Source organism: Amborella trichopoda, chromosome 12 (genome assembly GCF_054954075.1).
Source record: "Amborella trichopoda isolate Santa Cruz 75 chromosome 12, AtrichopodaSantaCruz75HAP2 v2.0, whole genome shotgun sequence".
In the NCBI taxonomy this organism is placed as follows: Eukaryota; Viridiplantae; Streptophyta; class Magnoliopsida; order Amborellales; family Amborellaceae; genus Amborella; species Amborella trichopoda.
In genome coordinates this window covers 22217145-22242292 of record NC_142347.1, presented here as the reverse complement: position 1 = coordinate 22242292, position 25148 = coordinate 22217145, and the positions used below count along the sequence as shown (strand labels likewise).

Genomic DNA, 25148 nt, shown 5'->3' with positions numbered 1-25148 from the left:
CACTGTACAAAGTAAGTTGACAACTTTATCTTCATTCTCCATCTCACACCAATACTTTCAAGTTGACAAATGATATTATTAATTTCATTCAAGTGTTCGAACAGTTTTGCATCCTCTTTCATTATCAAGGTATACAGTTTTCTTTTTAAGAAATTTTAGTTTGTGAGAGAATTTTTTGATAAAAACTTTATAATTTTTACCACAAATCTTTTGCCATTTCTTCCCAAATAATATTATACAACATTTCATTCGCCAATCATAAACAAATAGTGGCTCATGCCTTCATATCACATTCCTTCCAATCAATATCAATCATATTTACTGGGCAACAGACCTTTGAGGATGATTTTGACTTACCCCAACCAACGTTTGCAAGCAAAGCTCGACAGCGACGCCATCACTTACAATATCCCAAGTGAAGAAAGTCCATTGCGGTCTGCGAACCAATCTGTCACAGCGCTAAAGAAGAGTGACCGAGCTATTTTTGTAAAGGCTAAGTCACTATCTGAGCCGTCGAGGCACCTCATGTCTATGCCCTAGAGCTCCCGTTTTTTGCCTTTGATCATATGAGCTTCACGCTCAATTGTTAAGAATGCTCAGATGCAGGCAGGTAAACATTCCTATGGTGCTAACTCTTCCAACTCACACGACACCTATCGGCTGGCGATTAGGAATCCTCACGATGCTAACTTGCCTAGATCATTGTATGCAGCCCAAATGCCGATAGTTTAACATTTCTATGGTGCTAACTCGTCCAACTCATGCGACACCCATCAACTAGCAGTTAGGAATCCTCGTGATGCAAACCTGTCGAGATCACTGTATGTAGCCCAAATGCCGACGGTCAGACATTCTTATGATGCAGGTTTGCTCAATCCGTGTGATACTCATCGACCAGCAGCCATGAGTTCTCACAAAGATGAGCCACCAAGATCATCTCGTATTATTCATTCACAGATCACCGCAATAGAACAGGATTTGAGGCAAGGCAATTACAAGCCTACCCGAGTTCCCAAGGCGGAGTTCAAAAAGTACACACAAGTCCATAAGGCGCATGTTAAGATAGTTATCAAGCATGCGCATAGAGTTCCTACTCAGTATATCTTGGACAAAGCAAGGGAAGCCATTCGAACAGATTAGTGTCATATACTACCACAACGAGGCCGTAGATCGGGATCAATCTGGAAGGAGATCTCGTATGACCTAGAAGACAAGTTTCTCGAGGTATGGCCATGTAACATGATCAGGGCAACCACTCAAACGCTCAATGGAAAAAAGGAAATCCCGAGGGGTAAGATCACCATGGGTTTTGATAATGTCTCGTACCTCTCGTCTAATGAGAATCTCCCACCTACTAGAAATCTTACAAAGAAGGCAAGGCATCATCTAGCCATTGAAAATCCACAAATCACATGCAGTGTCTCCAAGGCGCGAAATGTAAGGATCGAAACCTTTCCCAGCTGGAGGGGCTTCTATGGCAATACAGAGCCAACAAAAGAGGAGAAGAGAAGTGTCATCGCCACCGCCTTTTGTGCCATCGCCATCGCCTTTTGTGTCATTGCCTCTAGTGTCATCGCCATCGCCTTTTGTGTCATCGCCTCTTGTGTCATCGCCATCGACTTTTGTGCCATTGCCATCGCCTTTTGTGCCATCGCCATCGCCATTTATGTCATCGCTTCTTATGTCATTGCCATCACCTGTTGTGTCATCGCCTCTTATGTCATCGCCATCGCCTTTTGCGCCATCGCCATCGCCTTTTGTGCCATCACCATTGCCTTTCGTGTCATCTCCTCTTGTGTCATCGCCATCGCCTTTTGTGCCATCGCCATCGCCTTTTGTGTCATCGCTTCTTGTGACATCCCCATCGCCTTTTGTGCCATTGTCGTTGCCTTTTGTGTCATCTCTCCTTGTATCATCGCCATCACCGTCGCCTTTTGTGTCATCACCATCACCTTTTGTGCCATCGCCATCGCCTTTTGTGTCATCGCCATCACCTTTTGTGCTATTGCCATCGCGTTTTGTGCCATCGCCATCACCTTTTGTGTCATCACCTCTTGTGTAATCGCCATCACCTTTTATGTCATTGCCATCACCTTTTGTTCCATTGCCATCGCCTTTTGTGTCATCGCCATGCATGAACAAGACTGCCACTTGCCAAATGCATGTTGACACACATGCCACTTGTCCTATTGCATATATGAGGTTTGCCACTTGTCAACCTTGGAATTGCCACCTCCAACTAGAAAGTATTTAAGCTCTCTCCCTCCTTCCCACGCCATTAATTCTCTCACTCTCTCTCTCTCTAGAGCCCAACACTTAGAACTTGAGATTTGGAGTTTGGCCTTTGGAGGAAGCTTGGTGGGTGAACTTGGAGTGAGGTGGAAGTGACTGTGTGAGGGATTGTGTGAACACCATTACGCACACAAGGTAAGTGGGTCATGATGCTATGTATCCATGGTGTGAAAGAATGAATTTTGGCATGAATGAAGTAGGAGTTTAAGCATGAATGAAATAGGATTGCATGTATGTTATGTGTTCAATTTTCCAGAATTTAGGCTTTCTTTGTATGATATGCTAGACACTGCTATCACTCTTGTTGAGCATGAAAATTGGTGAAATGATGTTCATGTGAGGATAGTGTGAGATAGAAAATGTTTCATGTTGTTATCTAGTATAGATTTAAAGCTATGAAGTAATCTTTGTAGTATGCCATGGCTGTGCAATGAAATTCCAGGAAGGTTTGATGTTTTTGTCTCCCTCTGTTGACCTATCAAATGACACCAAATTACTTCCATTTGAGACATATATGAGATTTTTATGATTTTGATGTTTTAATCCAGTTCAAATTTTGTGAAATTAGAAGGCTACGATCTAAATGGCGACGGTATGTCACTATTGGCAGAATTTAGCAAAATACAGAAATTGTTCTCTGTTGCCATGAGTTTTGGTTGAACAAATCGAGTTCAAATGCTTTCAAACCACCCCATTTGAAAGATACATACGCCTAGTGTAAAATTTGCTTTGGAAGCACACCAAAATTCTCTACGGTTTGGAAATTATATCCATTTTTTCTAGGGCAATGTCACTGTTAAGAATGCAAGAAATTCCAGGACCTTTTACTTTTTTGTAATAATATGTCAGATGACTAAAATGCCCTTGAATTTTAGCTCAAACTAGTTATCAATGCAAAGATCAATGAATGCTAATGAATAAGTAAAAGCATACATGAGACAAGTGCTTGTCATAAGTGTATGAGATAAGTGTTTGTGATAAGTGTATGAGAAAAGTGCTTGTGATAAGTGTATGTGATAAGTGCTTGTGATTAGTGTATGAGATAAATGCTTGTGATAAGTGTAAGAGACAAATTCTTGTGATAAGTCTATGAGATAAATGCTTGTGATAAGTGTATGAGATTAGTGTTTGTGATAAGTGTAGGAGATAAGTGCTTGTGATAAGTGTATGAGATAAGTGCTTGTGATAAGTGTATGAGATAAATGCTTGTGATAAGTGTATGTGATAAGTGCTTGTGATAAGTGTATGAGATAAGTGCTTGTGATATGTGTATGAGATAAGCGCTTGTGATAAGTGTATGTGATAAGTGCTTGTGATAAGTGTATAAGATAAATTCTTGTGATAAGTGTATGAGACAAATGCTTGTGATAAGTGTACGAGATAAGTGCTTGTGATAAGTGTATGAGATAAGTGCTTGTGATAAGTGTATGTGATAAGTGCTTGTGATAAGTGTATGCGATAAATTCTTGTGATAAGTGTATGAGATGCATGTGATAAGTGCAGTGCCATGTAATTCCAAATAAGTATGATTCCAGGACTTGCACTACTCGGATATGTGTGAATATTATGATACATGTCCAGCTGTGACATGCCCTATGTGATATGTGAATGGACCCCTGTGGTCAACTATGTACCGTGATACTGTGATATGTGATATTGTGATATGTGATTAATTGGCATGCTTTGAGTGTATTGCATGACCATACTGTGATATGTGACTGATTGTCATGCTTTGAACGTATTGCATGACCATATTGTGATATGTGACAGATTGGCATGCTTTGAGCATATTGCATGACCATATTATGATATGTGATTGATTGGCATGCTTTGAGCGTATTGCATGACCATACTGTGATATGTGATTGATTGGAATGCTTTGAGCGTATTGCATGACCATACTGTGATATGTGTCTGATTGACATGTTTTGAGCGTATTGCATGACCATACCGTGATATGTGACTGATTGGCATGCTTTGAGCATATTGCATCATTATACTGTGATATGTGACTGATTGACATGCTTTGAGTGTATTGCATGATCATACTGTAATATAAGACTGGTGGGCATGCTTTGAGCGTATTGTATTGCTTACTTGTGATCTCCTAGGCTCGCCCAATGGTAGGACGAGAGTTGGGATAGATGATGTTTGAGTGGCCGCTCCTCCATTCATAGTGATTGGCACCTTGATGGCATGATGTTCCTAGCCAAGGTGGTGTAGGGAGTAGTGTCTTGCAAGGCCATCACCTATCAAAAACCCCAAAGAGTGCTGGGGATTGTGTGTGTGTGTGTGTGTGAAGACATTACGAAGTAGGATACCCACTTGTCATTGTCTTCCCTCCAGAGTGATGGTAGAGGTCGTAAGCAATGAGATTGGCTTGGCCTAATGAATAGGCCCTCTACTTCGGGAGTAGGTGACCTAGAGAGTGAGTTAGTTAATATACATGTTGATGTTGATGTTAAAACACAATAGCATTGGTTCAGATTTATAGTTTTGTGATTCGCTATGATACTTGTGCTGATGAGATCTGATAGATTGGTGTTTTAAATGACGTCTGTGTTATTATTATTAATTATCTTCGAAAATAATTACTCATGACTCCTTGCTAGATATATTAGTGGAACATGACATCTGATTCTACTTATTGGACTTTATATCTCATTCCTTTACTTTCCATTCTTGTAGAGTCGCAGCTACTGGTCAAGGACAACTGGTTGGGTGAGCATTTTGGTAGCTCTGAGGAGCTGCACCTGCCTAGAAGACCTTTGATTGTATTGTTTGATTGGTCGTGGGCCATGTTCTTATTTATGTTGGAACTATGTATTTTTGTAATTGGGCCTTTGGTGCCTCAGATAATTGTAATACTTTAAGTTTGAATATGTATAAATATAAGTTTCAGTTTAGTTTCTTGTATGGTTGTGTTTAGAGTTTTCTTTTTCTCGTGGTTTGCTTTGTTTACCGCTTCTCTAAAAGCGATGAGCGCACTCCGACCTGAGTGGCATTCACTACCTTGGGTTCATGGACCCGCACTCTGCTGCCCTCCAACTTGAATATCAGGGGACAAGGGGCGGGGTCGATACTGAAGGATCCCCTTGTACCTCCATTGTCTTTCCCTTTCAAATTCTCCACACCAGGCTTGGATAATGAGTCCACTGCACCATTCGAACAAGACCCTATCGTGAGCGTGCTGAGGATGGGAGCGGGGAGCGACGCACCTGAAACTGAAGAAATGGAGCGCCTAAGGGCAATGTTGGCCCGAAAAGAAGTAGAGTTCCGAGAGCCAACAGATGAGCTCGAGGCATTGAGAGCCGCTAGAGAGACTCCTAATTCCTGCGGCCCTTCATGACAGCAGTCCTCGAATCCAGCCATGGAGAACCAATCAGCCCCTACACTTACATCGCTTCAATCTCCAACCAGTGCTGCCTTAACGGAGGAGACAGTGCGAAAGTTGGTGATGGAGAAACTACGATCACTCCATATTTCGAGGACCTCCTGATGCAGTAACGAGAACCTCCTGATGCGACAGTTTGTATAGTCACTATCATGAAAGCTTGATACCTAAGACCATATTTACATGGAAGCAAATGTAAGAAGCATTCTTAGCAAGGTTTCACAACACAGAAAGGGTGGTCCACTTGGCTGAACTCCTCAATGTGGAGCAAAGGGATCATGAACCTATGCAAGAGTATATCACTCGGTGGTGAAATATGAGCATAGGGCAAGCAACCGCACTCCCTGAGGATCAAGAGGTGCTCATGTGTATCAAAAACATGAGATCCGACATTGTAGTACACCTTCTCTCTTCCAAATCCGAGAACTTCAATGACTTGGTAACTAATGCAGTTAACCTAGAAAGTCTTATGGAGGGTTTTAGCCTAAGCCCGAAGCCAATAACCATTAGGAGGGATGCAGATAAAGCTAAAGCTAAAGCTAAGGTTGCTTAATTTAAAACTTCCATGACTACTTCGGTGGTCACTCAATAGGTAGAGGAAGGAATTATACACCGCCCAAAACTTATGATTCTCCACAACCATCGGGATGTGGACGAGGAAGAGGTGGATACCGCAGATGTATTGACAAGGAGTATTCCTTCGATAAATACCAGGTTCCCAAGGTCTTCAAAAATCTCCTAGCGGCTGGGACAATTACGCCTCCTATGACAAGATATCCCAAGCAGGTTGGTCAAACAGATCAAACTGACCATTACCCATACCATCAGATGCGAGGACATGTGATAAAATATTATTATCCCTTAAAGGATATCATCAAAGGCCTCATCAAGGACAGAAAGCTCAAGTGTGCTGAGCATGAAACACCAGAGACCGAGACTGTGATGGCCAACATGGTTTCTTTCGTGATGGACGAAGCCAGACCCTAACCGATAGCTAAGAACCTCCTATATCAAGGGCCCTATGACTTTGATAAAGCCATGGTACCGGCCATATATAGGAATCTCCTCATTATAGGACTTATTCCCCCAACAAAAAAGTGGAAGACATCAAAAAGAAGGCCTCCCTTAAAAGGAGCCCTTACTGTCAATACCATTGTTCCCGTACCCATGGGCTGGGAGATTGTTGGCCAATGAAGGATCTGATACAAGAATACAAAAATGAGGGGATCATAATCATCAACCTTATCCCTCCTGAACATCGGACCTACCAAGTCCCCGTGTTGGAGAAGGTCGAAGGTTGTACTCACCCAGAGTTATTCGAGCTATGCTCGAAATACTTTAAGACTCTTAACTCCTCAGTTGATACGGAGGAAGTATCAGAGAACGTCCGGCCTACTTATGCAAGCCGGAATGAGAAAAAGTGTATGCCAGCTGAAATTCTGAGAAGAGTCAGTTTAAAGGAGCTGGAGGTGGTGCTATCACACACAAAGATAACTGCATAAGCTTCCCCCACGCCTAGAAATGTTATGAGCTGAGGTAGGAAGACAAAGAATAAAAGTAATGGAGACCCTCATTCAACAATACAACCTCATCCCACTTTGAAAGACCTTATGCCTAGACCCTTGATGATGAACGGTCTTCATGAGCTAAAATCAACGAATGAAGCCCCTCTAGGAACGACTGCCAATGTGACTTGGGTAGTCAAGGCTCCGCCCAAGCCCCAAGCGATGCAGTTGAAGTTCAGATCTGGTAAGAAGACTGCAAAGATCAAATTGTCTAAAGTCACTCCCCCTAAGAAGGTGATGCCTATGGCGAAGGGGTGGGCCGAAGCATCAAATGTTGCTGGACATTCGAAACAACCGTCAGATAGAAAGACTGGCAGCTAGAATGTGGCCTCTCATTTAAGAAGAATCTTGATACCACAAGTGTCTATGATGCCCTTTTGCTTTTAAAAGAACATCAGGCTGCTTAGATACAAGCCCCCTAATCCCTCGAAGAATTTCAAGCTGAAGTGGACCAGATCAAATTTGACCTATCAGTTCTTCTTGGCGTTATGTCAGTCACCTTTTCTGATACAGATCTACAACTATGGATGAAGTACCGTAATCCACCTTTGATGGTGGAGGGGATCCTACACGGCGTACACATCAATCGAATAATGATCGATGGTGGATCAGTTGTAAATCTACTTCCTCTAAGAACGTTAAAGTCTATGGGAATGGATGTTCAGAACTTGCAGGAAGGGACATTGAAGCTCATAACTGGCGATCTATAGCTATGTGACATTTCAAGTCATTGAAATCAAGGCATCCTATAATGTTATTAGGGCACCCATGATTACATGACAATGGTGTCATTCCCTCGACTGTGTATCAATGCTTTAAATATTTCCATGAAGGAAAACAGAATACAGACTATGTCGAAAGCCCTTCGCCCAAGTAGAGTCCCATTATGCTGATGCTAAATTCTATAATCTTGAGAATCCTGACCCCCTCTCCGTTAAGGAATCAGAGAGTCATAGTGATTCTGACGAAGATTATGGGATAGGGCAAGCGTTGATCAAAGCTTTTGAAGGCTTAGACGTCAAAGAATGAGCCAAGCCACTCACTACCATCATTCTGGTGAGCATCGATCCAAAGATGCCATACCAGAGCAAAGATGATGTACTCGATTCTCCCTTAAAGACGAAATTCAAAGAAGGACGGCAGAAGGAGTATGTTCCTCACCCCTTGAAAGATGGAGCCTCACCCCTTGAAAGATGGAGCCTTGCCCAGTGAAAGAAGTATGAATTACGAACCATCTACCAATCAAGCTTAAATGGCAGAAAGGTGATGATACCACCTTTTCAAGCAATCAAAAACGTATCTCAAAAGAAGTGCAATACTCAAGGGCTCAGTTATACCTTGACTGTTAGGACTAGCTCAAAGAACGTTCACAAAAGGAAATGGACAGTCCAATGTGTTCTGGCATCTCTAAGTAGCCACAATTACCAGAATTCAGGTTTAGAAAATGAGATGGAGCCTACACCATGCTAACTGTAGGACGGAGGCCAGGCCACCGTCGATGAGCTGATAGAAGTTGAGTTGGGAGAAGAAGGAGATCATAGACCCAACTTCCTAAGTTCATCTTTGGAACCAGAAGAAAGGGAGCAGTACATTGATTTCATCTGTATTAACCGAGACATCTTTGCATGGAATTACCACGAGATGCCCGGGTTTGACCCCAACGTGACGACACAAGCTCGCTTTCGATCCTCTCATCAAACCAGTGAAACAGCCTTAGAGGAAGTTTCATCCAAATATAGCACCCAAGATTGAGGGTGAAGTTAACAATTAGTTAAAGATGGGTTCATTAGGAAAGTCCTATACCCTAAGTAGCATGCTAATATTGTACCGGTCAAAAAGAAGAATGGGTAGACAAGGGTATAGATTGATTTTCTCAACCTCAACTCAGCTTGGCCCAAAGACGACTTCCATTTGCCTCTCACCAAAATCATGATTGATTCAACTGTAGCATGTGAAACCTACTCATTTATGGATGGGTATTCTGGTTACAATCAAATCAAGATGGCCCCTGAAGACGAAAAATTGACAGCCTTCAGAACCACGAAGAAGATATATTGTTACAAGGTGATGCCCACTTATTAGTGCGCCATGATGATAATATTGGAAGACATACTCCATGATGTCGGAGAATGTTATGTCGATGCTCTGGTCGTCAAGTCAAAGGATCGATCTGTTCACCTCATGAACTTAGAAGTCATGTTCAAGAGGCTGAGAGGACATCAGCTGAAGATGAATCCCTTGAAGTGCGCCTTCAAGGTGAAATCTGAGAAATTTCTAGGCTTCATTATGAGGAACTGGGGAATCGAGATAGACCCCATCAAAATATGTGCCATTCAGGAAATACCTTCGCCAAGAAACTTGAGGGAGTTGAAATCTCTCCAAGGATGACTGGCATACATCTGAAGGTTCATATCCAACCTTCAGGGCTATGCAAGCTGTTTTCTAAGCTCATGAAGAAAGATGTCCCCTTTGAGTGGGACAAGTCTTGCCATAATAACTTCCAAAACATCAAGGACTATTTATTGAATCCAACGGTTCCCATAGCTCCTGTACCCGACAAACCACTCATTTTATATGTGATGGCTTTGGAGGGATCATTGGGTGCCCTTCTGGCTTCGTACAACAAATAAGGGAAGGAAGTAGCAGTTTACAAATTAAGCCGCAGCACATCGAGAAAATGTGTCTGGCACTAGTGTTTGCAGACCAAAAGCTACGACATTATTTGCTCGTTCACCCAGTGCAGTTGATTTCTCGAGCTGATCCAATTAAATATCTCATGACAAGGCCGGTCCTTTCTGGTCGACTAGCTAACTGGACTTTACTCCTTATGGAATTTGACATCACCCATGTGCCACAGGAAGCTATTAAAGGGCAAGCATTGGCTGAGTTTTTAGCTGCTCATCCATTGCCCAAAGGGTCCTCTTTGAATGAAGGCCTGCCTAATGAGGAAGTCATGTGTGCAAATGTTCTTTGATGGTGCTTCTCACGGAAAAGGCACTAGAGCAGGTGTGACATTTGTCAAACTAGATAAGGGCCTCTTGCCCTATGCGTTGTCATTAAATGAGAAATGCTTAAACAATGAAGCAGAATACCAGGTGTTAAACATTGGTCTAGACATGGCGTTAGAACTAGACCTGGGGTCCCTTGACATTTTTGGTGATTCCTAGCTAATTGTCCGACAGCTAAAAGGGATATACGAGATCCGCAAGGTACCTCTTAAGGAAAATTTATGAGGCCACTCTAACGCATATTCCTCGAGGATCAAATGTTCAAGCCGATGCATTAGCTAAGCTGTGAGTAGCCATGATCATCAAGCCCAAGTACCACTTCAGATCCCCGTACAAGAATGGTGATCCATCCTTATGATGGAAAATGTAGATGCTAAAGATGAAGAAAACTTGTGGACAAAATTTCCCCCATACCCTCAAGGAGCTATGAGGAAATTGATGGAGGAACTTTCCCTTGATGAGATCGTTGCAGTGGCAGAAGAACCCCAGCCAGATTGGCATCAACCCTTCCTAGAGTACTTGGTCCATGGCCAACTCCCTGAGGTTAGAAAAGATAGGCTGGCCCTTAAGAGGGGAGCCACAAGATTCACCCTCCTCAATGACCAACTATATAGAAGGTCATATGATGGAATGTTGTTAAGATGCCTTTCATACGAGGAAGGACGAGCAGCATTAAACGAGGTGTATGATGGGGTATACGGCATGCACCAATCTGGACCCAAGTTATACCACCAATTACATCGGATGGGGTATTTTTGGCCCACTATGGCGAAATATGAGATTAAATATGCAAAGAAATATCACGCGTGTCAAATACATGCTAACTACATTCACCAAACACTGGAACCATTGCATCCCACTCTCATGGCTTGGCCTTTTTCTTAGTGGGGAATGGATATATAGTGGGACCCATTACCCCGGCATCAGCAAATGGCTATTTATATATATTGGCAGTTACTGACTACTTCTCTAAGTGGGCCGAAGCCGTCCCACTACGAAGAGTTACTGGCAAGATAGTGTCTGATTTTGTTCAGCATCATATTGTGTATCAATTCAGGGTACCGAACAGGATTATATCCATTAACAACTCTCCATTTAAGAATGATCACATTCACCAATTGACTAGTTAGTTTAATATCATCTGGAGGTATTCATCCATGTACAGACCATGGGACAATAGACAAACTGAAGCCTTTAACAAAATCCTTTGCAAGGTCTTGAAAAAGACCGTGAAAAAGGGCCAGGATGATTGGCACAAAAGACTCCCCAAGGCTCTTTCGGCCTATAGAACGACTCGAAAGAATGCCACCTCCGCAACCCCATATTTGTTGGTCTATGGGACAGAAGCAGTGCTGCCTTTGGAAGTTCAAATACCCTCTTTGAGGGTGGCAGTCCATTATGGACTAACCAACGACGAGCGAGTCAAACTCCGACACAACAAGTTGAACGCACTCGATGAGAAGAGGTTAGTGTCTCAGTAAAAGCTAGAAGTTTATCAACTGAGAATAAGCCAAGCTTTTAACAAGAAGGTAAGGATATGGTCTTTCAAACCAGGATCTGGCCGTAAGACGTCGTATAGGTGCACCTTAATCTAAGTTTCAGCCCAAGTGGGATGGAACGTATGCCGTTAAAAAGTCATACTCAGCTGGAGCATACCTCATCTGAACCAAGACAAGAGAAGAAGTCATGCCTCTGATTAATGAAAGGTATATGAAGAAATACTATCCTTAACAAAAAGGATCAAAGTCCATGATGTATGACTTTAAACTTCCTATCATATAGTCCGAGCTGCAAGACTTGAAATTATCTAGCAAATATTTGGTCTCTTTGAAAGATCAAGCTTTGATGTTATAAAACATTGTCGTATAGTCTTTACTCACGACTATAAACTGAGCCAAGTTAAGGTTCGAGTTGCATGACCCTAAAAGGCCATCAATAGGTCCACAACGTATGACCCAAAAACAAAACAAACAAACAAACAAAAAAAGACATCGTCAAAACGTCCTTCCGGTATGACTCTAAACAACAATACGCCTTGGAGTTTTAGGACTCTAAGAATTAGCCACCCATACCCTTTTTTATAAAAGGGGTTAGGAAAGCTTTTCTGGAATGTCCTTCCTGTATGACTATAAACAACAGTACTCTTTGGAGTCTTAGGACTCTAAGCATTGGCCACCCATACCCTTTTTATGAAGGGTTCGGAAGCCTTTTCATATGGTCTTCCCGAATAACATTAAACTATGGTGTTTGTTTGTTTCTCTTGGAGGTTCTTGAAACCATGGAATATGAAGCCACTCATATCTCTTCATGAACGGATATGAGAAACTTGGATATGCCTTCTCAAAAGGCTTATGTTTGAAGTATACAAGAATGTGTGCTAATTGGTGGGATGGTGCGAAAATTCCTTTGAAATCTTAAAAGTGTCAAATGTGTTTTCTAAATCTAGTAGTCAAAGAGAAAGAAAGTAAGCATCCTAAGAGGAAGCATAGTTCTTTTTGCAAACAGCCATAGATTTCAAAGGGAAAAGAAAGAAGAATTGAAGATTATTCAGAAGCTCTTGAAGCAGTGCAGAAGTTTCTCCAGCCTTCGTTCACACACTATTTGGTTGTCTCCATGTCTGCCCTCATCTGTGCAAGGCCCTTGTAAGCCACAAGCACTGTAGACATCACTGCATCAGATCGGCGGAGCTGATCATCGTGCTCAGAGAAGGATATGTCCACCTTTTCGGCAAGATGGCACGAATGTTCCACAACCCTCTTAAGTTACCGCTTTTGTGCTGCCAGTAGGGTCTTGGTCTTTTCAATGAAGTCTAGGATCATAGCTTTTTGAGCCTCTGCCCAATCATATTGATCACAAACGTCTTGCACCAGACCCAAAACTACCTCCAAGCCTTGCCTCACTTTTACAGCTTTCTTGAGGCTGGCATTGGCTTCTTCCCCTTCGCTTATCAAAATGAGAAATGTATGAGAAAGGTTCTCTTGGTCAGAAGCTATGACTTGGATGTCTTGAGTGACGCAGTCAATTAGCTATCGGAGCTTCTCTTCATCAGCTTCCATTGACCCGACCCATGATATCATCTGGAAGATTGTTGAAGGAATCACTTGAAGATCTGAGAGGGAGTTGTTCTTAATTGCTTAAAAGAGCGTCCTCACCATGCTGATGCTCATCTCCCTTAGAATTTTACTAATTGAGGAGGGGTCTTTGAGCACCAACTCTACAAGACCCTTGGGATCCTCGACATACAACCAAGTCCTCTAAGGGATACTGCTCCAGCACCTCAGAGACTTCGGCAGTGCTTGATACCTTGGGAATCTCGGACTCAGCTTCAGTATTCACCACAGTCATAGCAGCATCATCCTTTTGGGCCCCTTGTGGAACGACAGTCTCAGGGGAGAGTAGCCTGAATCATATCCTCGTCTATGGTCTAGGTAATGATCTAACCTGAAATCATATGGAAAGTAAGGAATAGAAACTGGACCGATTATGTCCTTCTTTCAAACAATAAGAGGAGTTTTGAATACTTGGAATTTTGGTCTTATCGAACCTGACTGATGGATCTGGAAGTCTCGACTCAAACGGATCACCATAGGAGAACTCACCTCTATCCAATATGCCAGGGACCATGAAACATCCTGCATTCACATCGGCTTGGGTGAGTATTGATGTGGCTAACAAGCCCACTTTCAACACAGCAACTATGGTGGATGAGTCAACCATCGGAGGATCCTTCTCCTCGACACGGGATTTTCCTTTTGCTCTCCACAATTTATCCACTAGAGGTTCAGCCTCTGGGGCGGGACTTTCTGTCTTGTCATGATCAGAAGAAGAGCTTTCACTTAGCACAAGGGAGGGGTCAAGTCCCTCCACGGCATCAATAAGCCCCTCTTCTCGGTCAACTGAAGTCTCCATTTTCTCGATCTCCATTCTCACACCAACAACTAGAGGATTTCCTCCATGCACATCTAAGTCTAGAGTTGAAGAGTCTTGAGAGGAGAAGGAATTTATTTTAATAGCCTCTGGCTTTACAGACTTCTTAACTGTCAACTTTTGATGAAGACCCAGCTTAAAAGGAGTAGCCCTGGCCATAGAGCTCCATGTAATTATGCTAGGAATGGCCAATGCCAAAGCAGTCGATGGAGGAGGAGTAGCAAATGTTTCCCTAACTTCTTCAGGAAAGCTTTAACCTTTTGCCTTCTTGGATGACCTCTTCAAAGGAGAAGAGTCCTCTGGTTTCCTCTTCCCTTGAGAATCTGGATCAGTAGAGTCCAGTGCCTTCTACAGAATTACGTCTGCTATAAAGGCCTCTTTGGCCAAAGGAACAATATCACAAGCCACATTCGGCCCTTGATCTCTTGATTTTCAGCACGAATCACGAGCCCCATTAAATTCTTTCAGATTTGAGAGAGAGGGAGAATGTCCCTTCCTCGGTTTTCTTTCCACCAAACTTCCTCGAGCAGAAGGAGGGCTTGGTCCCTCTTCCTTTCTCTCGTTCTAGCACTCAGATGGAGGTTCACTTGATGAAGTGACTAGACCCTTATGCCACCTATCGCTCTTGGGTTCAACTATTAATACAAGGGCCTGGTGAGGCTCATAAGATCATCTTATCTTCTCGAAATTCAAATATTGATGAGAATGCTCCGAGGTCTTTGACTTAGGAGTAAATAAGTTGTCAAGATGATAATAAAAGGAGGTTCGAGTCTCCTCAATTACCCCTTTTGGGACAATCATACTCTGGCGATGGTCAGCACTTATCACGTTTCAGCCTTCAACGAAGCGCAACCAGGCTCCCAACTTGAAAAAACTCTCTCAAATCTTGTTTTGAAGCGAGTTCAAGAAGTTTCACGACTATCATCTTCTCAAAAGGCAGGCATATCATCACTAGGACCCTGAAAGAAGCCTCGCAGATGCTTCTGATACCAAGCACAATAGCTACGGGTCATAGAGAATTTTCGACGGTTGCCGGGAATGATGAACCAACAAGATTGACCCAGAAATATGCAGGAGTCCCATGCCAACTTCACATGAGGATTTGACCAAGATCCATGTCTGGTGAAGTCATAGAGAACAAGACAACCTTGGTCCATATGATGTTGTCTTGTTAAGCGATGAGGGTTGTAGAGCTCAATCAACCTACGATTGCCCACCCTCAAAGGAAGTAAACACCCTCCAATGTTCATGAGAGACATGATCTCCCAATCAGTACTTGGGGTCCCCTTATTGATCCCGAGAGCATACTCATCTGTAAAGAATCCCTCTCAGGTGCCCCCAATGGGGAAGGGTTTGAATAGAAGGAAGCTATCCTCTTAGAACAGTCGCCTTGCTTGGAAGGATGAATGAAAGGCCGCCCTACAGCCCATCAGAAGGAGGAAGAAAGGGAAGGTGTCAATATTGAAGGACAAATAATATTTATAAGTGCACGGAAAGTAGGCACCTAGTCACCCATAAACATAATGGATGGGAAAAGGAATTCAAGCATCTCCCAGAACTTTCTCAAGGTTTGTTGTAGAGGTTATCCTGTTGTAGAAGAAGCAACATAGCACAGGCTGAGCTAAGGAATACCTATGGCCTTCGGCCATATTGCAAGCAGCGTATAAGCACTCCGGCCTGACCACATGGCCTCCAGAGTCCGAAAGTGCGAAGTGGTGCAAGAACAAAGTGATGTAGGACACCAAATAGGTTGGTCGGTCCCAGAGTCAGGACGACAAGGCATCTTCGAAGTTAGAGGAGGAGGAGTTTCAGAACCATTAAAGAGGGGATTCTTTGGCTCCCTTTTAGCCTTCTCCATGTCAAAGGAGTGATTGATCCAGACTTGGAAAGGGATGTCTTTACTCTCGCTTGCACGTATTCTCTTAATACACTTCTTAAACATCCGGGCCTTCGAAGCCCAGGGTAAGAACCATCTGTTTCAAGTTTCTAGGGTAAATTCCTCATAGCGCTCTCCCAGAAGGGAAAGGCCACCAATGAAGTGCAACTCCAAGAGGGACATGCTGTTCTTACAACAGCCAAGGAAGTTGGTGTTTGTTTCAGCACACCAAGTCTCTAGGAAGGCTCGCACGACATTTGAACAGCGATCGTACGGAAGTGTCAAGCACACGTAGGCACCAAGAAGACCTACTCTTTCAAGAATAGCAGGAAAGTGCTCGCATACATTCTGGGTCCAAAAGAAGTAGGCCTAGATGAACCCGCACGCGCCATCGCATCTAAAGCCTTCTTCTGACCAAGAAACCTTGTAATCACAGATTTTAGGCCTCAAGATTGGGAAGGTCTTAGGCTTAGCAGTATTCGCATGAGCGAAATGAAGGAAGAAGTCTCATCGAGGGAGGGCATGGTAGAAGTTGGGTGTGAATTCACCGCACTCAACCTGGTTCACCAGGAAGTTGATATCTCCATGCCATGAGAGATGTGTTGGAAACTTTCCATCGAATCGGCACACATGAGAGTTCTGTGATACTAAGACGTCGATGCACGTTTTCTTCCAATTCTCATCTTCCTTTGAGAAAAGAATGGAGCGCATGATTCCCGCTGCAAAGAAAAGAAAAAGAGAGGTTAGATGACAAAAAGATTAAGGATATGACTCTAGAAGTCTCTAAACCTATGGACGATGCCTTATGGCTTAGATCAAGGTTCAACTCTCTGGTTCTACTCATCCCAATCAGGATTCGAAATTTTTAAACCCACACCCGATGCCTTCATGGCTCAGGACGAGGTCTGAACTCCAAAACTCAAAAGGTAACCAATGCTCCTATCGAGCAGAGGAAACCAAAAGCATCACAAGCTAGACCTAAGGTCAGATGCATTGAAGATAGTCGGCCTCAATGCCAAAGTCTATCCAAATGACTCAATGGAAGTCTTCGACTCCCATATCAACACCTTAGGGAAGGTTTAGCCTGACTTTGACAGAACACTTAAACGAGTTGAACAGAGTTAGATGAAATCTCTCTAAGAGATATTGAGAATCTGGGGATAGTTCACTGATACCAGAGGATTGAAGGTCAAATCATGCTTTTAGAAGCATCCAACCTAAAAAAAAAAAAAGGAGAGACTGATCCTGGAGATACTAAATCCTCTTTCCGATATAAGTATGTGCTTGGGGAAAAGGATTGCAGGCAGGACAAGGTAAAAAGAAACATGGATGAAATGAAAGAAAAGAGTCACCCTAAACAATTTAAAGATAGGAGCTTTGAAGTTGGAAACTTCCTGAAAACCAGAGAACAAAGCTTAAGAATTCTTTGATAGTCGAAGAGGACGAAGAAAGCTCTTCTCGAAGAAGATGTAGAAGGATCGCCTTGAGGAAGGTTATTCTCTTTGAAGGAAGTACAAAAGGTTTCTCTAATAAAAAAGATCTGCTGGAAAGGAAATAAGAAAGATGTCAAAAACAGTTGCTTAAGGCAAAAGATTTCCAAAGCAAAGGATGGAGATGAAATGATGCAAAGGGATGACATTTTTAAAGAGCAATATGACACTTGGCCTCCTCATCTCGAAAATCGAAAAGACTTGGTGGCCGGATAATGATAGCCTATGGACATTTTACCAAAAACACCCCACGTGGAAAGCAAAATGCCATTTTCATCTTATTATCGTATTACCCAATTTACCTTGGCATTGTTTGAAAAGAAAGGTAAAATATTTCATTTTTTTTTAAATCAAGCTTATCTTGCATGGAATAGGCAAGAAAATAAAAAGGTAAACCAATGGCGGATGGAATGATATGCATACCTGGAAGGTGCAGAGATGATGCAGGATACAGAATTATGTAGCACAAGGCATGAATTCAAACCAGAGAAGCTTCATTGATAGCAAAAAAAGGGGGAAACTTAGCCCTTACATATTGAAAAAGAAAAAAAGAAAAGAAAAAGCAAGAAGAAAGAAAAAATCTTTGCTTGTCTTCACTTTGGGGGCATTGCTCCCCAAGGCAGAATACCCTGTTGACCCTTGCTAGCTTTCGCTTCACAGAAGCCAGAAGCTCCTTGACCCGCTTCGCCAGAAGTCGAACATGTTCTGGTGATGGTTCACCTCTCTATGGAGGCAAACCACCAGTTGCTTGAGGTCTTCAATTTCCTTAGGCTTTGGGTCCAGTATAAGCTTGGCATCAACAACCTCCTTCATGACCATGGAGGCAATGTCAACACCTTCCTCAAAAGAAGAAGGTAGACCCACAACAGTAAAAGTTGTGGAGTACTTTTTTTCATACTCAACTAAGCTAGCAGTTGTAGGAGTATTAATGTGCAACCCCTCCTCACCCTCACTGCCACGAAGAGTAGCAGTAACTTCTTGGTTTAGAGAGAAAGAGAGACACTTGGGAGGAACATCGGAAGACATTTTTAGAAGAAGGTGAAGAGTCAAAAACCTCTGGGAAGATGGATTGATCACCAGGAAGGGTAACTAATGGATTTATAGATCCCCATGAAGAAGCCAAGGGTTCTTTTCCTCCAAAATGATGACAGTTGTATCAGGAAGTGACGAATGAGATGGTTATATGTTCCCGTGTTTAATTAAGGTGATTGGGAAAAGGCGCGCATGCACTGCCTTATTGAAGAAGGTGTAAGTTGTATGATATTAGAAGTCCACCTGAGATTGGCCAAACGCTATACCCCTTTTGAGGTTTTCCTCTTTCAGTGAAACGTTCAGGGCGGTTTTTGTTGGGTGTACTTTTATCACGTACAATATCAAGTAAATTCATCGAGTTGCTAATGACTCATACTTTGCTTTTGGAAAGTATGAACACTTAGTCCTGATGAAAGTCTAAGAATAAAACCACTTGGAGATATGCGATGAGCCTACAGAGGATGAGTATGGTTCTCGTCATTCAAGTGTGCCCTATTTGATTATGATTAAAGCATGGCTTAGTCTACGGATTTCAAGAATACGACAAGGATTGTTTACAATAACTGTCTAAAGCTGCCCAGAGATGGCTTAACCGATTTCATTTTCAACGGCATTCTAAAGCTGCCCAGAGATGACTTAATCCATCTCAGTTTCAACGACAGTCTAAAGCTACCCATAGATGGCTTAATCCATCTCAGTTTCAATGACAGTCGAAAGCCTTCCAGAGAAGGCTTAATCTATCTCAATTTCAATGGCAGTCTAAAGTGGCCCAGAGATGGCTTAACCCATCTCAGTTTCAACGGCAGTCTAAAACTATCTAGAGATGGCTTAACCCATCCCAGTTTCAACGGCAGTCTAAAGCTGTCTAGAGATGGCTTAACCCATCTCAGTCTCAACAATAGTCTAAAGCTACCCAAAGATGGCCTAACTCATCTCAGTTTCAACGGCAGTCTAAAGCTACCTAGAGACGGCAGTCTAAAGCTACCCAAAGATGGCTTAACCCATGTCAGCCTCAATATTTGCCTAGAGATGGCTTAACCCATCTCAATTTTAACGGCAGTCTAAAGCTGCCTAGAGATGGCTTAACCCATCTCAGTTTTAATAGAAATCGAAAGCTGCACAGAGATGGCTTAATCCATCTCAGTTTCAACCGCTGTCTAAAAGGTGCTTTGAGATGGCTTAACCCATCTCCATTCCAACGACGGTCTAAAAGCTATTTAGAGATGGCTTAATCCATCTCAGTTTCAACAACAGTCTTGAACTATCCGACAATATCTTAACCCATCATTAATATCATTGTTCGGCAGTTAAGCCTTAAAAGCTTTATAGATTATACGACAAATCGGTTTCCACAAAAAGGAAATTATTTCTTTGGGAACAAGGAATTTTATCAACACTGGTGAACTCAAGGCTCCTTGCTTTATCACTCTTAAAAGGTTAGCATGGATTGAGTTGAACAACAGAAGTGGCTACAACCCACTAACATCAACATTCATAATTCTACTCCTATGAAATCATGGGGTTCGAAGGTTAGAGAAGCGACAGCAATTGCATCTACGAGGATAACTTAGAAGAGAGATCAATAGCGTGAGGAGATAAATACAAAAGGTAAACCGTGTTATGAAGATAAAGATCGCGCCCTACAAGATTTGTAATTCAAATAAGTAGATAAACTCAAGATGAAGATAGAGGGTAAAGATCTGAAGATAATAAGTGTGTGGTTATCTCTCGAATAACCATAATTTAGCACTATAAAAGGAGGTACTTCTCGGGTTGAAGCGGAGGTCACACTTTTGAGAGACACAGTTTAATAGAGAGATATTCTTCAAAGGTTGTACCTCGGTAAGAATCAAGAGTAGAGAAGAGAGTAGTATTCAAGATGTGAGGAGAGGATAATTATCTCCTACGATTCACTTGAGACCCGTTCTCTTTTGAAGACCAGACTCGAAGGATAATAAGTCCCTACTTACAGGTATATGGGTCAATATGCCCTCGACGTTATCTGTTCCCTTTAACATATCTGTATTTTCTTCTTTAGAAATGGATGTATAGGTTTCAAAGTAAGAATCAAAGGTGTTCGTCTTATTTTAAGTCTTCAAAGTTGATATAAATATAACAGAAGATTAAGCCTCTAGTATTGCTCAGTGCCCAATATAAATAATAAAGCATGTGTTTCTGATATGAAGTGCAACGGTGAATTTGGCCCCGAATGTGATGTCCACTAGTTTTCCATCTAGAATTTAATGTTCGTCTAAACATTTCGTATTTCTTTTAATGCATCCACATTTCGGAGCAACCAATGAGTCAAACCATGATCTATGTCGGAATATGTGATAGGTAGCTCCACTATTAAGTATCCAATTTTGATAGAATATAGAATTGTATGCCACCATCAATACTTCATCTTCAAAGAGTTCAAATGTTGACTCTTCAACTTGATTTTCTTCATTCCAAGATTCAATTTTCCTTTCACCTCCCACATTAGGATTTTTGGAGAATTCATCCATTTCATTTAAAACCAATATTGTCGGATTCGCTTCGGACCTTCTTCGGTTTGATAAGAAAAAATGAAGCAATTCTGTGCTTCGACGAATTCGAGGGAAAACTTCGGTGTTTTTTTTAAAAAAATTGAATATAAATGAAGTATAAGTTTTTATATAAAAATACTATACAACCAAATTTGGGGGAAGATTTCGGTTTTTTGTTTTTTAATTCAATATAAATAAAATATAGATTTAATATATAAAATAATAAGAAATAAAAAAAATTATCAAAAATTTAAAAACTAAAGAAAAAAAATTCAATTATTTTATCAGATGAGAACATAACCACCCTTTCATATAAACTAGAGGGTAATTTTATTTTAATAAAAGTAGGATAGTTGTGGGATTTTGTAAAAACAAAAGAGATGGGCAACTGGTACCCATTGATGAGGGATGGGGCCACGTGGGTAATGAAGAATGTAACACGCCCCTCAAATTAGTTGGATTTGGGGCTAGTGCTCTCTCTTCGCAATTTAGTTTTTGGATAGCGTTTTGAAATTTGAATGGTGAAAGGTAGTGATAGTTGTTCACTTTGCTTCAATCATTAGGTAGAACCCAAAGACTTCGGGTGCTTCGCCCAAAACGAAGCAAATATAACAACATTGTTTAAAATAATTCTTTCTTATATGACCAAGCTCCCCACAATACCAATGCAGATTTTTGTTATTTGGCCCTCTTGATTATTATCGAGATTTTGAATTGCTTCTTGATTGATTCCTCAGCGAATCACCCCGTTCATTCCATCAACTTCTTGCCATAAGAGCTTCCGTCTTTTATTCCACATAACTTTCGAAAGATGCCTTCTTTCGAAGTTCATCGGCAAGGAGAGCACTATACAATAAGCCGAAATCAAGAGAATATTCGTTACTACAACTCAATATAGTAAAAAGATTGTCCTAGGACGAACAATATACAAAGTAAGGTGACAACTTTATCTTCATTCTCCATCTCACACCAATACTTTTAAGTTGACAAATAAAATTATTAAATTCATTTAAGTGTTCCGACAGTTTTGCATCCTCTTTCATTATCAAGTATACAATTTTCTTTTTAAGAAATTTTGGTTTGTGAGAGAATTTTTTGATACAAACTTTCTAATTTTTTCCACAAATTTTTTGTCATTTTTTCCCCAATAATATTAAACATCACTTCATTTCCCAAACATAAACAAATAGTGGCTCGTCCCTTCATATCAACTTCCTCTCAATCAGTATCAATCATATTTATCGTTTTCTTATATTTTTCAATTAATGTCCTTGATGTACTAATAAATTTTGTATTTTTAATTTTTAAATTTTTAAATTTTAAAATCATATTTCCCATTAAACTTCTCCTCCATAAACTTGTGAGTTACCACCACTTCCTTGATCTCTAATACCACTTGCTGGTACATTGGGATACCCCAAATTCTTGCTTAATGTGGTGAGCACTCCAGAACAATGAATCCAACAACCAAATAAAGTACCCAAAAACAATAATATGTACAATATATTTAGGAAATATAAAAATAGGAAAAAACAAGTAAAATGTGAAATTACCAAACTACAACAAAAAAAAAAGAAGTAAAAAGCACACAAAAAAATTTATTTGGTTTACCCAAATTGGGTTACATCCACGGGCAAGGGGGTATGATGCATTCATTATCAATAGAAGAAATTTACAAATTTGTGGTTTTGTAGCGATTACCAGATACAATGAAAAAAAAAAAGTAGGTATTTCCTTACACAATTTCACCATCAATTGACTTATTTTTTCGTCACCATCGACAAAGACCGTTGCCATGAAAAAATACTGATGAAAAACTGATCCAATACAAGGCTACAATGGTACTACAGTTTGTACGAAAAACCAGTTTCTATCCCCAAACTCCTCTATACTTTTTCTTATGTTTTCTCTCTTTACCAATGCACTTTTATGGGCTTCCATAAAAGGTATTTTTTTCATGATGAAAATACCCTCAACAAACAAGAAAATTTCAAATGGGGGGTGATTTGCATCAACCTCCCAACAAAGACTAGGGACCATATAGCCATTTTCACTAGAAAAAGATAAAAGAGTTACAAGCGTCATAGTACAACCCTATCATAGGGCACGTCTACTGCACCATAAGATAGTAACTTTACTAGAGGGAATAAAACTGCTTTAAGGATTTTGTGGGGGTTAAATAGCTGAAGGAGATTTTCTCAATTCAGGGAATTGGTGTAAAAAAGAAATAGAGATTCCATGGAAATTGTTGCAAAAAAAATAAGGGAATTCTAATGGTATCAAAAATTGAGTATTGCCGCAAGGTAGCTATCAAAGATGCAGATCATTTGGCTAAAGGAGGAGGAACACATCCCTCTATTACTATCACTACATTTTAATTTCGTTACTAACACTATGAATTATACTTGTGCAGATCTATAAAGCAGTTTCAATGAAAAGGTAGTACATTGAAATTAATTAAAAAAAATAAAGCCTGAATTATATGGCTCATCGCCAGCTTCATTCCCCCCTCTCTCTCTTCAAGGGTCATTGAGAGAGAGAGAGAGAGAGAGCGAGAGAGATGCACCTTCATATTCCTTCGAACGGAATGAGAGAGAGGGCGAGAAAGAGTACCGGAACGAGAACTGTCCTCCGTATCGCGAAGCATCCACTCTCCTGCTTCGTGAAGCTTCCTGGGAGTAGAGCCCTCTTCACGTCCAACACCAGGTTCTCGGACCATTTCTATGAGCTTTGCAGGTGTAGTTGTTGCCACACCCCTCCTATAACATAGAGACCATCAATTCAAGCTATGAATCACAGGAAGAAGCCAATGACTTAGTAGCAGAGAGAGAGAGAAGAACCTGGGGTTATGCTTATTATCGTGGAAGCTGCCAGCGCCAATGGCTCGCTCCACGTCTGCAACTGAGGGGCTGCGTGCTTGGCGCCTCGCGTGTGTGCAGAAAACAAGCTTGGAGGACGGCGATGAATATAGGCGGGATGTGATGCAGACTGAAGAGGAGAGAGGGAGATAAGCTTCCATTTTCTCTCTTCTGTTGTCTCTAATGGCAGAAGAAAAAGGATTGGAGAGGATAAGGAAGTGAACGGCAGCAAGGTCCCAAAAGTAGGACTCCAATAAAGATTTGGAAAAATTACGCACAGACCCTATTTGGCCCCTTTATTACGATGCGCTTAATAATTTAACAAATTTTATGTGGAGACCGCATCCACTCTGCTGTCATATTTTTTTGAGAATTGTCACTTGTCTGATATCAGACAGGGGGCAAATTCTGTAATTTAAATATTTTTTCTTTATTCAAGGCCTATTCAATATTAGAAATGCCAAGCAGCCTTAGCTGTTTAGGACTTGAAAAGCACGCCCGCCCTTCTCTTACTCGTTCTCTTTCTCTCTATCTAACCCTCGTTTTCGCTCTTCCTCTATATCTCTCAATCATTTTTATCATTTTTTCAAGTCATTTTTCTTAGTGTTAACGAAAAATTAATTAAATTAAAAGGGAAAATCACATCCACAAACAATTAAAAAAAAAAAATGAAAGAAAACCCCTTAAAAAAAACATAAGGTTGTTCGACATTACCAACATCAAACTACTCAACTAATAAGGTTGTTCAATATTTTTTATATTGAATAGGCCTTAAATAAACGAAAAACAAAAATAATTGAAGAATTTTTCATCCGTATTGAAAATATCGGACCGGAAGGGGGATTTTAGAAAAAAAAAGATTAGCGGGGTGGGGTGGTCTCCATATAATGTTTGCAAAAATATGTAGCACCTTGTAATAAAGGGTGCTAAAAAGGATCCATACATAATTTTTCCTATAATTTTCATTGATTTTGTAGAGGCGCTTTATAACTTGTGGGATAGGACAAGCCACCAACTGTTTTTGACGCCGGGTAATTGACTAGGTTCGGCTTACTAACAAATTAGAAAAGAAAAGCAAAATGAATGCAAAGAAAAAGGTAAAAATTTCAAATCTATAAATAGAATCTATAGGAACATTCATTAAAAAAAAGGGAAAAGTTTAAGGTTGTAACCTTAAA

General features: G+C 41.1%; 1 protein-coding gene across 4 annotated transcripts in view; it reads right to left on the bottom strand.

Annotated features, from left to right (window-relative positions):
- The window catches only part of LOC18426835 (putative NAD(P)H dehydrogenase subunit CRR3, chloroplastic), a 46936-nt gene extending 22295 nt beyond the window's left edge, over positions 1–24641 (bottom strand). The window contains exons 1-3 of one of the 4 annotated variants that reach the window (XM_020662725.2): positions 23953–24641; positions 23726–23871; positions 1308–2186 (exon numbers count right to left, since the gene is read on the bottom strand). In XM_020662725.2, the coding sequence (XP_020518384.1) occupies positions 1387–2186; positions 23726–23871; positions 23953–24131 (1125 nt within the window). In that variant the 5' untranslated portion in view covers positions 24132–24641 and the 3' untranslated portion in view covers positions 1308–1386. Of the gene's footprint in view, positions 1–1307; positions 2187–16504; positions 16782–21732; positions 21959–23725; positions 23872–23952 lie in introns of those variants that run through there. The other 3 variants (XM_088854025.1, XM_088854027.1, XM_088854026.1) reach the window with 3 other exon arrangements.
- Positions 24642–25148: the final 507 nt, after the last annotated feature.